Below are 12,916 nucleotides of genomic sequence, written 5' to 3' on the forward strand. Positions count from 1 at the left end.
TGGACCCAGACTAGTTATTATTCTTTCTGAGCTTTCTTTCTCTTCTTTCTTCTTTCTTCTCTCTCTTCTCTTCCTTCCTTCCTCTTCCTTCTTCTCTCTCTCCTCTCTCTCTCTCTCTCCTTCCTTCCTTCCTTCCTTCCTTCCATCCTTCCTTTCTTTCTCTTTCTTCTTTCTTCTTTCTTCTTTCTTCTTCTTCTTCTTCTTCTTCTTCTTCTTCTTTCTTTCTTTCTTTCTTTCTTCTTTCTTCTTTCTTCTTTCTTCTTTCTTCTTTCTTCTTTCTTCTCTCTCTCTCTCTCTCTCTCTCTCTCTCTCTCTCTCTCTCTCTCTCCCCTCCTTCCTTCCTTTTCTTTCTTTCTTTCTTTCTTTCTTTCTTTCTTTCTTTCTTTCTTTCTTTTTTTGTAAAGTAATATTCTTATCTTGTAGCATTGTTGTGAGGATTTTCAATAACACATTGCTTGGGACATAATAGGTAATAAATAAGGAGCAGCTGTTTCATTAATTTTTCCTTATTCTATTATTTTTTTTCTGGATTGGTATATAAGAAAATAGCCCTACTGATTATTAGTTAGCTTAGTTATCCAGATGAATATTCTTGAAACCTTTGTATTGTGTACCCTAAAAAATTTTTATTGTGTACTATAAAAATTATAGTAAATTTTTATTTTGAATTTCATATATATGTACATACATCTCTAGAAAAGGTTAAAAAGCAGTAGTAAGTAGAGCAGTAACATAATTGTAATATGTGAATAAAACTATGAAATATACACACAAGCATACCAAAATATAGACCTCCGCTTGCTGATTCTCAGTCATCTAATGAACAGTGCCATCTCAACCCCGTGTTACCATATGGTTGGTGGTGATAGTTCTAGGTTACCTGTGGGAGAGCTATGCACTTTGCAGGTGCTCTGGGACTTCCCCGGCAGTGAGAAATAGTACACTCAGAATGAAAACATGAGATCTGTTGTTATGTGAAGTAGCCTGTAGTACTTTGCTTTGGGGTCTGACCAAAAGGGACATTTCCTGGAAGAACACTGGACACCCTAAGCAGGTTCTAGATGTTTAGCAGCGGTTCTCAACCTGTGGGTCGCGACCCCTTTGGCAGTCGAACGACCCTTTCACAGGGGTTGCCTAAGACCATCCTGTATATCAGATATTTACATCACAATTCATAACAGTAGCAACATTACAGTTATGAAGTAGCAACGAAAATAATTTTATGATTGGGTCACAACATGAGGAACGGTACTTAAAGGGCCAGAAGGTTGAGAACCACTGGTTTAGAGGCTGTTTTAGGACACCTGCCTTACATCAAGATTGTCTATTCTTGATTCTACCCACCCATCTCTGTCAGGTAACTGAAGCTCCTTAGGACCAGAACAGGCTCATCTTGGCTAAAAATCAGTTAGTTATTTTGCCTTCTTTCTTGTTTGCTTACTGTTTTAATTGGTTTCAGCTGTCAGTTCCCCAACATGTGTCACTCCTTCCTGGACAAGTAATTAGACTGCACGAAGTCTTAGAGAAAGAAAAGAAAAGGAGGATTGAGACAGAGCGGCTGCCAAGTACATCTCCGGAAGAAGAGAGGGAACCAATAGAGGATTATGTGGATGTACTGAACCCTATGCCAGCGTAAGGGCACCATTAACTCCAGTTTATTTATTAGATTGTTAATGTTAATTTCTATTTGTTAAGGAGAGTTAGTCAATGACCTCATTAAACCAGGGACAATAAGCTGTCTTGTGGATAAACAGCATATTTCTGAGTGCATGCCACATTTCCTCTTCTGTGTCATGATCAACAAAATGCAAAATGCAGATTTGAACCATCTCTCTTACCACACAGGAAATCCCCTTCCACCCACACTTTCAGACTAAACAGATATTCTTTCCAAAGTTTAAACCTAAATAAAAACTGCTTTGAGGAAGGAAGGAAGCAATATTTTTTCACTATGCAACTCTCTGATTGACTGATCTTCTACCAGAAAATTACACCAATGAATTAAAAAAACACACACACTATATATATAGACACAGACAACAGTGTGGTGATAGACAGAGGGGAAGGGGGGAGGTAGGTGGAGGTAGGCAAAAGGGGATAAATTGGGATGGAAAGAGACTTTGCTTTGAGCGATGGGCACACAATGCAACATGCAGATGATGTTTCATTGAGTTGTACACTTGAAACCTAAATGGTTTTGTGAACCAATGTAACTCTAATAAAATCAATTAAAAAATAAGTGAATATTCTATGCAACTGTTCAATCATTGGGTAGTCATTGCGCTGTACTTTGAAGGCCCTGTGTAAAGTGGGTAAGGTGTTGTTGGAAAAATGAAGAGACATAGAACACGCTGAATTTGCAACATCCCATCTCTATTGTTTACCATTATATTGTTAAAGAGTGTGACTAAGATTGTGAACCTCTTCCTCTGGAATCTTGGTCAAGTTCTCACCAGTGAAATTTGCCCTGGTACCACCTTTGACATCAAGTTCTGATTCGTGTTCTTTTGTACTATAATCACTGAAACCTGCCCACTGTAACGTTTAGCTGAAACCAATGACTCATAGACTGATAGGTTAAAAGTCACAGAGTGCTTCTTTTTCTTTTATGCTCAATAAAACAATATATGATTTTACAGATAAATAAAAAGACTAAAATCATTGCTCACCAATTCAAAGATATTTGCTGTTAACATTTTGGTATATTGCATATCCTTCCAGATATTTTTCTGTGACTACATATTTCATTGATTACAATATACTAGTAATACTAGTATACTATAAAAATGAGAGGTGCTTTCTTAAAGATTTTACACATAAAAACACCACCAATGTTATAAGAAATCCATATTTTACCAAATGGAGTGAGTTAAGATGTACTCTTAAATATGAGTTATTTTAAAAGAAAGGCGAACTACAGAAGCATGTATAGAGATGTTTTGTATCTCTGGAAAGAAACCACTAACAAATATTATTTATCCAATCCAATAGCCTATTATTATAAACTGAGAATGGAGATACATTGTTAATTTTTATCTTAGGTTTTCAAATGGTAATAGTGATAATATACTGATCAGTAGATAATTTTTCAGGTCCCCTTTGGTGAGAGAATGAGGTTTTGGAGGGATGAGGGGAGGAGGGCTATAAGCATACACATATTTATAGTGGAACAGGCTTGTAATAATAATTATAATCATATCAATGCAGTTATAATAAAGCTGGGGATTTTAAGAAAAGTTAATAAATGCAGTTCTAAATTACTTCAGAAGCATTTTTTTTCAAGTCATGATCTTTATCCATTTTAAAAAGTCTGTTTTGATCTCACCTCTGTAGATGTTTCTATGCCGTGTCTCGGAAAGAAGCAACTGAGATGCTTGAGAAGAATCCTTCACTGGGAAATATGATCCTGAGGCCTGGTAGTGACAGCAGAAACTTCTCCATCACTATCCGGCAGGAGATAGAGTATGTTTAATTAAAAAAACATATGGAATTATTAAAAGCATGATATCACCTTAGAAAGCAGAGTCATAAAGTTCAGATCAGCATCCTCTATGTGTTTTGTTGGGGCTAAGAATATAACCACAAAAATAGGGAGGGGATGAAACACGTATAAGCAATACTAAAGACTGAGCCAAGGCTAATATTAGCAGTAGGGAAGAATGAGCAAATTACTTTGGTCCTGGATATAGTTCATTCATTCATTCATGCATGCATTCATTTCAACAAGTATTTATTGAGCAATTACTATGGACCAAATAATATTCTAGGAACTGAGGATGCAGCAGTGAGCAAAACAACATCCCTAGTTTAAGGAAGTTTACATACTTGAAGGAGACACAGACTATAAATAAATACGTAACCAAAAATGTCATACATAAGGTAATAAGGCCTATGAAAGTAAAATAAAGCAGGATGAGGGAAATGGGAATCTCAGAGGTAATAATTATGTGCACATTTTGGTAGCACATACACTAAAATTGGCATGACACAGAGAAGATTAAAGATTAGCATGGCCCCTGCATAGTGTTTCATATTTTTAAAAAAGAGAAAATTTTTCTAGTTGATGTTGCTTTAATATAGAGTGCTTAGGAAAGGCCTATTTCATTAGCTGGCATTTAAACAGAGACCAGAAGGAAGTGAGGGAACAAACCTCCGTGTCTGGGACAAGAGCATTCCAGGCAGCAGGTGCTTATGTCCAGAGGCAGGAGAGGCTTATTTTGTTCGAGAAACAGAAAAGGCCTTGGTGATTGCAGTGGAGTGAGCTAGGAGAAAGTGGTGGGAGATGAGATTCCAGAGGTAGGGTAGGGACTGATGTGCAAACCCTACAGGTCATCGTGGGGACAAGGGTTTTACTCTGAATGACATGAGAGGCCACTGGAGTGTGATGAGTAAAGAAGTGACTATGAAAAGGACCATAGGAGCCTCTTGTCAAGGCTAATAATTTCTTTCTGGTGAAACGGTTTATGCTTGATAAAGTAAGTAACATTTACATGCACAAGTTGATTTTTCTGTGTAATTAGGGTGGTTGGATCTTTTAAGGTTCACTTCAGCTCTCAGTCTATGAAAATTTGTATTGCAATAGGATCTCTAGTTTAGTTAACATTTTCACTACTGATAATATAATCTACATATAAAGGTTTTTGTCCCATATGAAAATATTCAATAAGTGATTCTTATTCACAAAAAATCATAAACAGAACTTTGTTTTTTGAATTTGTTATTTTTTTCCTGAGGGTATTATTCTATTACATTTTTAAGCTAGAATATATCAATGAATCTATCTACCACAAATATCAATAATTCTAAAGAGATTAAATATGAAGACATTGACAATGAAGAAAGGCAGTAAAAAGAAAACAATCACAGGAAAAAATTAAACTTATGACATTATGGCTGCATGGCTAGTATGAGCCATGGTCTAATCAGCTTTATTCACTTGCCAATTACTCTGTATACACTAGCCATGTACATTGAATAGTGGTAAGAATGTTAGATGGTAAATCTGGTTCTGTGTGTGAAGTAAAAGAAAATGTGTGTCATGTGCGCATGTGCACGCACACATTCACATGTGTGTTTTCCACAATAAATATCTATGTCAATTTAATCTTTTGGGTTTATTATTTTTTAAAATTATAGACTAACATTCAGAATGAATGAGTTTCAATGAATATAGTTCAGTTATAATTTATCATTTAATTGACTATCTTGATGCAAATCCAACATAAATAAAAATTATGAATGGCCATCAAATATCAGTGAACTTAGAACTCCTGGATTTTCTGTTTAGTATATCCTGATTAAGGAGATTATCCTTTTCCAGGGTTTAGGAAATTGAGTATCACATAAAATATAGAATGTTTTTAACTGTTTACTTCCACTTTAAAAATATGAAATATAAAAAACTAAATTAAAATTTATCTTGCAGATTTTAAAAAAAGAAACCATCTAACTGCTTGGAAAGTAAACTAGATCACACAAGAGAATGATGAACTTCATATTACTTTCTTGTTGAATTGGCTGTTTGATTGATTTGCATGTGAACCCTATGTTACTATTCTGCATGAAACAAAATCCTGAGACCTAACAGCTCTTTAAAGACTATGTATAGTAGCTGGATCTCTTGTAAGGTAGTCTAAATTAGCCCAACTTTTGCACTGTACTTTCTGTACAAGTGAGCTATGAAAAAATAAAGTTTTTTCTGCTGTAAATGTGGTTTTGGACGAAATGCAAGTAGTTTCTATATTTAGGATATGAACTTAATGTCACAGCTTATATGTATATTTGTATTATATTTAAACTCGTAAGAGTCAAGCAAAGGAGTTCATTTCAAAGTTATGTATTTCTAATTTTACTATACTCACTTCCAGTTTGAATTCATATAGTTCATACTTTTGTACAGCTGATGGTCATAAGAATATAATATTTCATAAAACTAATCACCCCCTCACCCAAAAAGTTCATATTTAGAAAGCAAGGAGTAAACTAGAATGCTTAAACTAGAGCATTCTAATACTGTAGTCAGTATAAGCTTATTTAGACTTTGAGACATAGTTTATAACATGAAAAACATGAAAATGGTTAACATGTTTTAGCTGTTACTGTACAAATTTTCCTTATGAGTCATAAGGAAATCCAACCAATCCAACCAAGAAAATAATATATATATGAGTCATATATATATATTTATATATATATATATATATATATATACACACACACACACATATATATTGTTATATGTCTTCTCTAATATTTTAGAATGCCCAGATTTAATATCTTCTATTTAACAGATTACTTAATTTTAAAGGATAGCTATTGTGGAGAGTAGTATAATTGACTACAGAGCTTCATGTGAAGACTTGGCAGAAATCTAGACTATTAGGAAGCACCTGTGTTACCCACAAAACTAATTCATTCTCTTACAGGTTGTAGGAGAAATGGTCAGCTATGAAGTTTAGATGAGTGTGTCTGGTTAAACACTAGCTAAAAAAGACAAGTTGGTTTACAAAATATCATGAAAGTAAAAATTATCTCCATCTGTTCACATATCAGCTGTGGGAGGGAAGACTGTAGTTCACAGGAAGAAGCAAAAGTCATTCAATGTCAAATTATCAGGTGACTCCTCTCTTGATGCAAAATATCATCCACCTTTAACCAGCTCAATGGTGTGTGAATTCATAAGACATAAAGCTATTCGTAAAACAAACTTCATGGTTTGGTTTGGTTTTCTAAAAATAATTATGACTATGTGGCAAGCTAGCAGTATACTAGTTTACACTTTGGAAAGCCATTGACCAAGAAAGCAGTAGCAAATAGTTACCCAAAATTCATTCCTTTGCAAAAATTGAGGTCAAAAGCTGAGAACAGGTATTTATAACAATATGTAAGGCCACACATTCTTTTTTAAAGACAGGTTACTTCCTTTTTGAGGTCATACACATGAAACTTCAATATAGCAAATTTATCAATCTCATTTTGTCCCTCTTTCTTTATTCCTTTGGAAAAACAAAATGTGAAAGAAAAACAAAGGTCTAAAATAAGAGTCAAAGCCTAAGTGACTTGAATGGAATTTTTTTTCTACCATTCTGCTTCAGAACTTAGTCCTGTTAGTCAGAAGTTCCAAGAGACCCTGTTAACCTTTGCTACTTTTCCTTTCACAGCTTTGCCATGAATGACGATAATGATGATATGATGGTTATTACTAACACAATCACTGTCCCCACTTATAGGGTACCATTTATGGGTGCATGTTGAGTGCTTGACAAACATTTTCTTCAGGCACAATAAAGGCAGAGACAGACAGTATTTTCCATGTTTAACAAACGAAGAGGCTGAGACTTAAAAAAATTACTAACTTAAAGGACTTTTCAAACATAATTCATAACACAGCCTTAAGCACGAAGGCATTACCATCTCCATTTTATGGATGAAGAAATGAAGGCTCAGAGAGCTTACAAAACACCAGAGTGTGAACCTAGATCTTCCTAGTTATAAAGGCCATGCCCTTCAAGCTTTCTATCAATCTTCCAAGTTATGATAATCACTTATTACATAGGAATACAGGAATTCTAAATGGATTTGGTGTGAGTTTTCATATGTAACTGTATGATTATAAGGTTGATTTTCATGGTAGGGATAAAGATAAAGCCAGAGCCAACCATCCCAACAGAGGGTCCTTGTAAGACCTCCTCTGTCCACAAGTGTTTTCTTCAGTCTGTAACTGATTCCTGAAGGTTCAGCATTAAGAAATACTTTTTTTTTTTTTTTTTTTACTTTTCCCCCTTTTTAGGAGGGGAGAGGGTTGGTTAAGTTTTATCCCATTTTTTGAAAGTAAAGCTCTAGAATAAACCATTGGAATAAAGTTATTAGCTGTTTCCCAACATGATATGCAATTGAGAGAAGATTTGAATGTAACAGTAGAAGAGGAAAGGGTGAGTCCCTTGAACAGAAGTGTAGTTCAGTCCTAGAGAAATGTGACCTGGAAATGGAGGAGGAGGGATGAGAAAGGTAGGAGGCTCTGTAGATAAAACTTAACCTGGTAGACACTTTTGCTTTAGCAGCTTCAGTAAATCGAACAGGTGTTGGATTACTTTGTCTTTCAGGCAAATGGCAGTGCAATAAATGCTGTTTACTTTTCAACATTAGCTAAAGTCTTGGTCCTGACACTTGTTTCCATATGAATCAAGGGAATTCAAGGCAAACATACTGTTGTTCAAAACTAACTGGCATAGACATTGACTTATGCTCTCAGTATAAATTAGTTCTAGCAAATAGCACTATGAGGTGGGCTCCTACAGTTTTAAAATTAAGTTTCACAAATACAGTGTGCCTGAAGCTGGAATACAAAAAATGACTAGAATGTGCTTCTTGTTCTTAAGCAATTCATAGTCAATAAAATAGCACAAATTTAGTATTAGAGTGCTATGTGACTACAGAAGAGGAAGACATTAAGATTCATCTGTTGTACTTGCATTCTCACACCTAAGTGTTCATATAGTACCTAACACCTAGCATTTTCCATACCTCGAAGTCCAAGATGGTATATAAGCAAGCAGGAAGAATAGTCATTGAGAGCTTTCTGACTGGAGTAAAAGGTAATTTGCTTTCAGTAGTTCTTTCTATTTCTCTGTTAATGTAGAGAATAAGTATTTGATTTGTATATGCCCACCTAGGATTTTATAATGATGTCTACTTTGTAAGTTTTAGGCATTTAAAAGTATAATTCTGCCTAAAAGATTGTCAGTTCTTGATTCCTGTATTTATCCCTATTATTTTTTCTCATCCAACCAATCGATGGCCCAGGTTTCTTATATCCCTAGTGTATAACTCCCCAAAGAGAATATATATATAAAGAACCAGGTAAATAGAAAAACAAAAAACCCCACCATTTTTCCCCCTAGTCATTGAAAGATAGGTTTTACTATACAGGTGATATGTTATACTCACTTTAGTTTGATTTGACCCAACAGTATACTCAAATGGATATTAACCTTTTTTTTTTTTTCCATTTTAGCATGCCAAGAATCAAGCACTACAAAGTGATGAGGGTAGGAAAAAGCTACACTATTGAACTGGAAAAACCTGTAAGTAGCTATTTCCTTGTTGTTCATGAATTTTCTTCTGCTTCCTTTCACACTTACCTTATAGAACACAAAGAAAGGTGGAAAAGTAGACTCCATGGCTAGGAACAGTGCTGGAAAAAAACAGCCATGTCAAGGAGCCCTGAGGTGGCAGGGTGAGAAATGAGATGCAAGAGCAGGTGGATGAGGCAGAATAGAAGATAATCTGCTAAAAATTCTTTCCATTTTTCTTTTTCTGTAAATCTTTATCACTATAGTTGTTTCCGGGAGAGAAATATATTTTGTTTATCAGTTGTTTTACATCCTCCAAATTAAGTATTTCAATGTGCTTATTTTTTTAAATTTTATTTTTTCATTATAGTTGACATTCAATATTATTTTATATTAGTTTTAGGTGAACAGCATAGTGGTTAGATATTTATATACTTTACGAAGTGATACCCCTGATATGTCCAGTACCCACCTGGCACCATACACAGTTATTACAACATTGTTGACTATATTCCCTATGCTGTACTTTACATCCCATGCCTATTTTATAACTACCAATTTGTACTTTTTAATAATTTTTAAAAAATTAGTGTTTTTTTTCAATTGATTTCAGAGAGAGGAAGGGAGATACAGAAACATCAATGATGGGGAATAATAATTGCTTGGCCGTCTCCTGAACACCCCCTACTGGGGATCAATCCCACAACCCAGGCATGTGGCTTGACCAAGAATTGGACCTTGACTTTCTGATTCATGGGTTGATGCTCAACCACTGAGCCACACCTGCCAGGTCAATTTGTACTTTCTAATCCCTTTCACCTTTTTCACCCAACCCCACAATCTACCTCCCCCTTCATCTAGCAACAATCAGTTTGTTCTTTGTATCTATGAACCTGTTTCTATTTTGTTTGTTTCTTTATTTTGTTCTTTAGATTTCACATGTAAGTAAAATCATTATGTTGTCTTTCTGTCTGACTTATTTCACTTAGCATAATACCTTCTAGGTCCATCCATGCTCTCTCAAATGGTAAGATTTCTTTTTTATGATTGAGAAATATTGCATTGTATATATGTACTACTTCTTTATCCAATCATCTATTGATGGGCATTTGGGGTGCTTCCTTATCTTGATTATTTGAAATACTGCTGGAATGAGCATAGGGATGCAAATATCTTTTTTAATTAGTTTTTGGATTTCTTCAGATAAAAACCCAGAAGTGAAATTGCTGGGTCATAAGGTAGTTCTATTTAATTTTTTGAGGAACTTTCATACTGTGTTCCTATAGTCAGTGGCTGCACTCTGCATTCCCACCAACAGTGCATGAGGGTTCCCCCTCCTCCACATCCTCACCAACAGTTGTTGGTTTATTGATGATAGCCATTCTGACAGGTGTGAGGTGATTGATATCTTGTAGTTTTAATTGCATTTCTGTGATGATTACTGACATTGATCATCGTTTCATATGTCTATTGGCTATCTTTATGTCCTCTTGGGAGAAGTGTCTATTCAGGTCCTCTGTCCATTTTTAATTGGGTTATATGAGTTCTTTATAAATTTTGGATATTAACTCCTCATTGAATGTATTATTGGCAAATATTTTCTCCCAACAGGTAGGCCGTCTTTTTGTTTTGTTGATGGTTTCCTTTGTTCTGCAAAAACATTTTTGTTTGATGTAGTCTCATTTGTTTATATTTTTTGTTTGTTTCCCTTGCCCAAGGAGATATATAAAAATAAAATATATTACTAAGAGCAATGTCAGATAGTTTACTGCCTATGTTTTCTTCTAGGGGTTTTATGGTTTCAGGTCTTACATTTAACTCTCTAATCCATTTTGAGTTTATTTTTGCATATGGTATAAGAAGGTCATCTAGTTCCATTCATGTATCTGTCCATTTTCTCAACTCCATTTATTGAATAGACTAGCTTTACCCCATTGGATATTCTTGCCTCCTTTCATTAATTCACCATATAGGCATGGGTGTATTTCTGGGCTTTCTTCAATGTGCTTATTTCTAATGGGAAAAAAAGCTGTGAATGCTTAGTCCTCTAATACCCACCATGCAGAATTTCAGAAATCTTCCTCTTAATAGCAACATAAGAGTAAAGAAAGGGTTTTGCCCTGGCTGGTAGGGCTCAGTTGGTTGGACATCATCCAATGCACCAGAAGGTTACTGGTATGGTTCCTGATCTGGGCATATCACTGGGCTGCCAGCTTGATACCTGGTAGGGCGAGTACAGGAGGCAGCTGATTGATGTTTCCCTCTCAAATCAATATTTCTTTCTCTCTCTCTCTGTCTCCTTTCCTCTCTCTCAAAAAACCAATATAATTTTTTTAAAAAAGGGGTTTGTCTTTGTCTGTAACCCCTCTTCTACCCCAATAAACTTATCATGGGGCTAATGATATCTATATATATAAAAGCCAAGCAACCAGAACAACTGGACCAGAATGACCGGAATGACTGGTCGCTATGACACGCACTGCGGCTGGCCAACTGGCCTGATGGGGGCGGGGTCGGCTGGCCAACCTCCCATGTCCCCTCCCCCTGGCCAGCCTGCCCTGATCGGGGTGCACCGGGCCTCTAGTAATATCATAACCACTACATATTCTGTTAGGCAGAGCTAGTACTTTACATATGCCATTTAATTTATTCTTCATCACTACCTTGAGGTAATGCCTGTTGTACAGGTGGAAAAATGGGTATTTACTGGTACACTGGTCTCAATCAATGAGACTATAGTAACATGACCTATGGTTCGGGATGCTGAAAAAAAGGGAAGATAGGCATGTGATCTTAGCTGAGTTGATGGAAAGACTGGACCAGGAAAGTACTATCACTTAAATGGAACCTATGGTTCTTGAAGATATTGACAATATATTTTCTAAAATTGAGCTAGCTCTCCTGCCCCTCCATGCCCATTATGTTGATCAAACAGAGAAGGGTCAGTATGGTTGAATTTATGTTTTGACCATAACCCTTAGAGTGCAGTAGTGACCTTTGCCATAAGTAAGGCAGCTGCTGATTCATATACCCCACATAAACTGTTGCTATAAATGCTTCCCAGAGCTTCTCCATTTTCATGTCCATGCCTGATTGGGAGTTTTCAAAAATTCTAATGAAGGAAGCAGAGAACTATATTGCTGAAGGGTAACACGAATAGCCAAGTGAATGGAAGCAATGGTCAGGAAAAAGAATGTCTCTGCAAGTGGTGAATGGGGCACATTTATCTGTCATTAGCCCAAACAGTTCTCAGTATAAGGAAAGCTAATAGTCTGAATTATTCTTTCACCTTCCACACTCCCCAAACCCTACCCCTCAATCAGATTTGTCACTTTCTGAAAAATGTTTTTCCTCTTCAAGGTTACTAAGGATATTCAGCTTTAATCTGATTTTACTTGTACAAAAATACACATAATAGCAATGCATTTCAGTTATTCCTAGCCAAGCAAATTATCCTATTACAATGTTATTAAAATGCTAATTTCTGTTTGTTTCCAGCAGAAGAAACCAACTATAGTCAAATGAAGCAAAATTAAATGTACGAACATAGGATGACTGGAAGGCTAGAAAACCAGGGACTAGGAAGCAATTACCTATAATAAACATTATCTGATTAGAGATCTACTCTCCTTCCTTGTTCCTCTACTCTAGTTCAAATTTCAGGAAGGGAGCATTTCTGACCTAACTTGAGCCACACTCATGCAAAAACTGGGAAAGAGCAAAGAGTACCTAATGAATGTCCACCAAAACGTATCCAATAGGAAAGGGGTAATACTTCAACAGGAAATAAGCTATGATTATAAAGGAGAAATAAAATGCATGGGTAGGCAAAGCCATTCAGTAAG

At 35.7% G+C, this 12,916-nt stretch overlaps 1 protein-coding gene and 1 non-coding gene across 2 annotated transcripts in view; both read left to right on the plus strand.

The window, feature by feature from the left end:
• The window catches only part of STAP1 (signal transducing adaptor family member 1), a 42,292-nt gene that overhangs the window by 21,173 nt on the left and 8,203 nt on the right, over positions 1-12,916 (plus strand). The window contains exons 5-7 of the mRNA XM_006095640.3: positions 1,460-1,632; positions 3,334-3,462; positions 9,014-9,083. Coding sequence (XP_006095702.1) covers positions 1,460-1,632; positions 3,334-3,462; positions 9,014-9,083 — 372 coding nt within the window. The remainder of the gene's footprint in view (positions 1-1,459; positions 1,633-3,333; positions 3,463-9,013; positions 9,084-12,916) is intronic.
• On the plus strand, positions 3,948-4,058 carry LOC111827404. Its single transcript, XR_002830942.1, has one exon. It is a non-coding gene; the product is annotated as a U6 spliceosomal RNA (small nuclear RNA).

Source organism: Myotis lucifugus, unplaced genomic scaffold (assembly GCF_000147115.1).
Source record: "Myotis lucifugus unplaced genomic scaffold, Myoluc2.0 scaffold_159, whole genome shotgun sequence".
Taxonomy (NCBI): Eukaryota; Metazoa; Chordata; class Mammalia; order Chiroptera; family Vespertilionidae; genus Myotis; species Myotis lucifugus.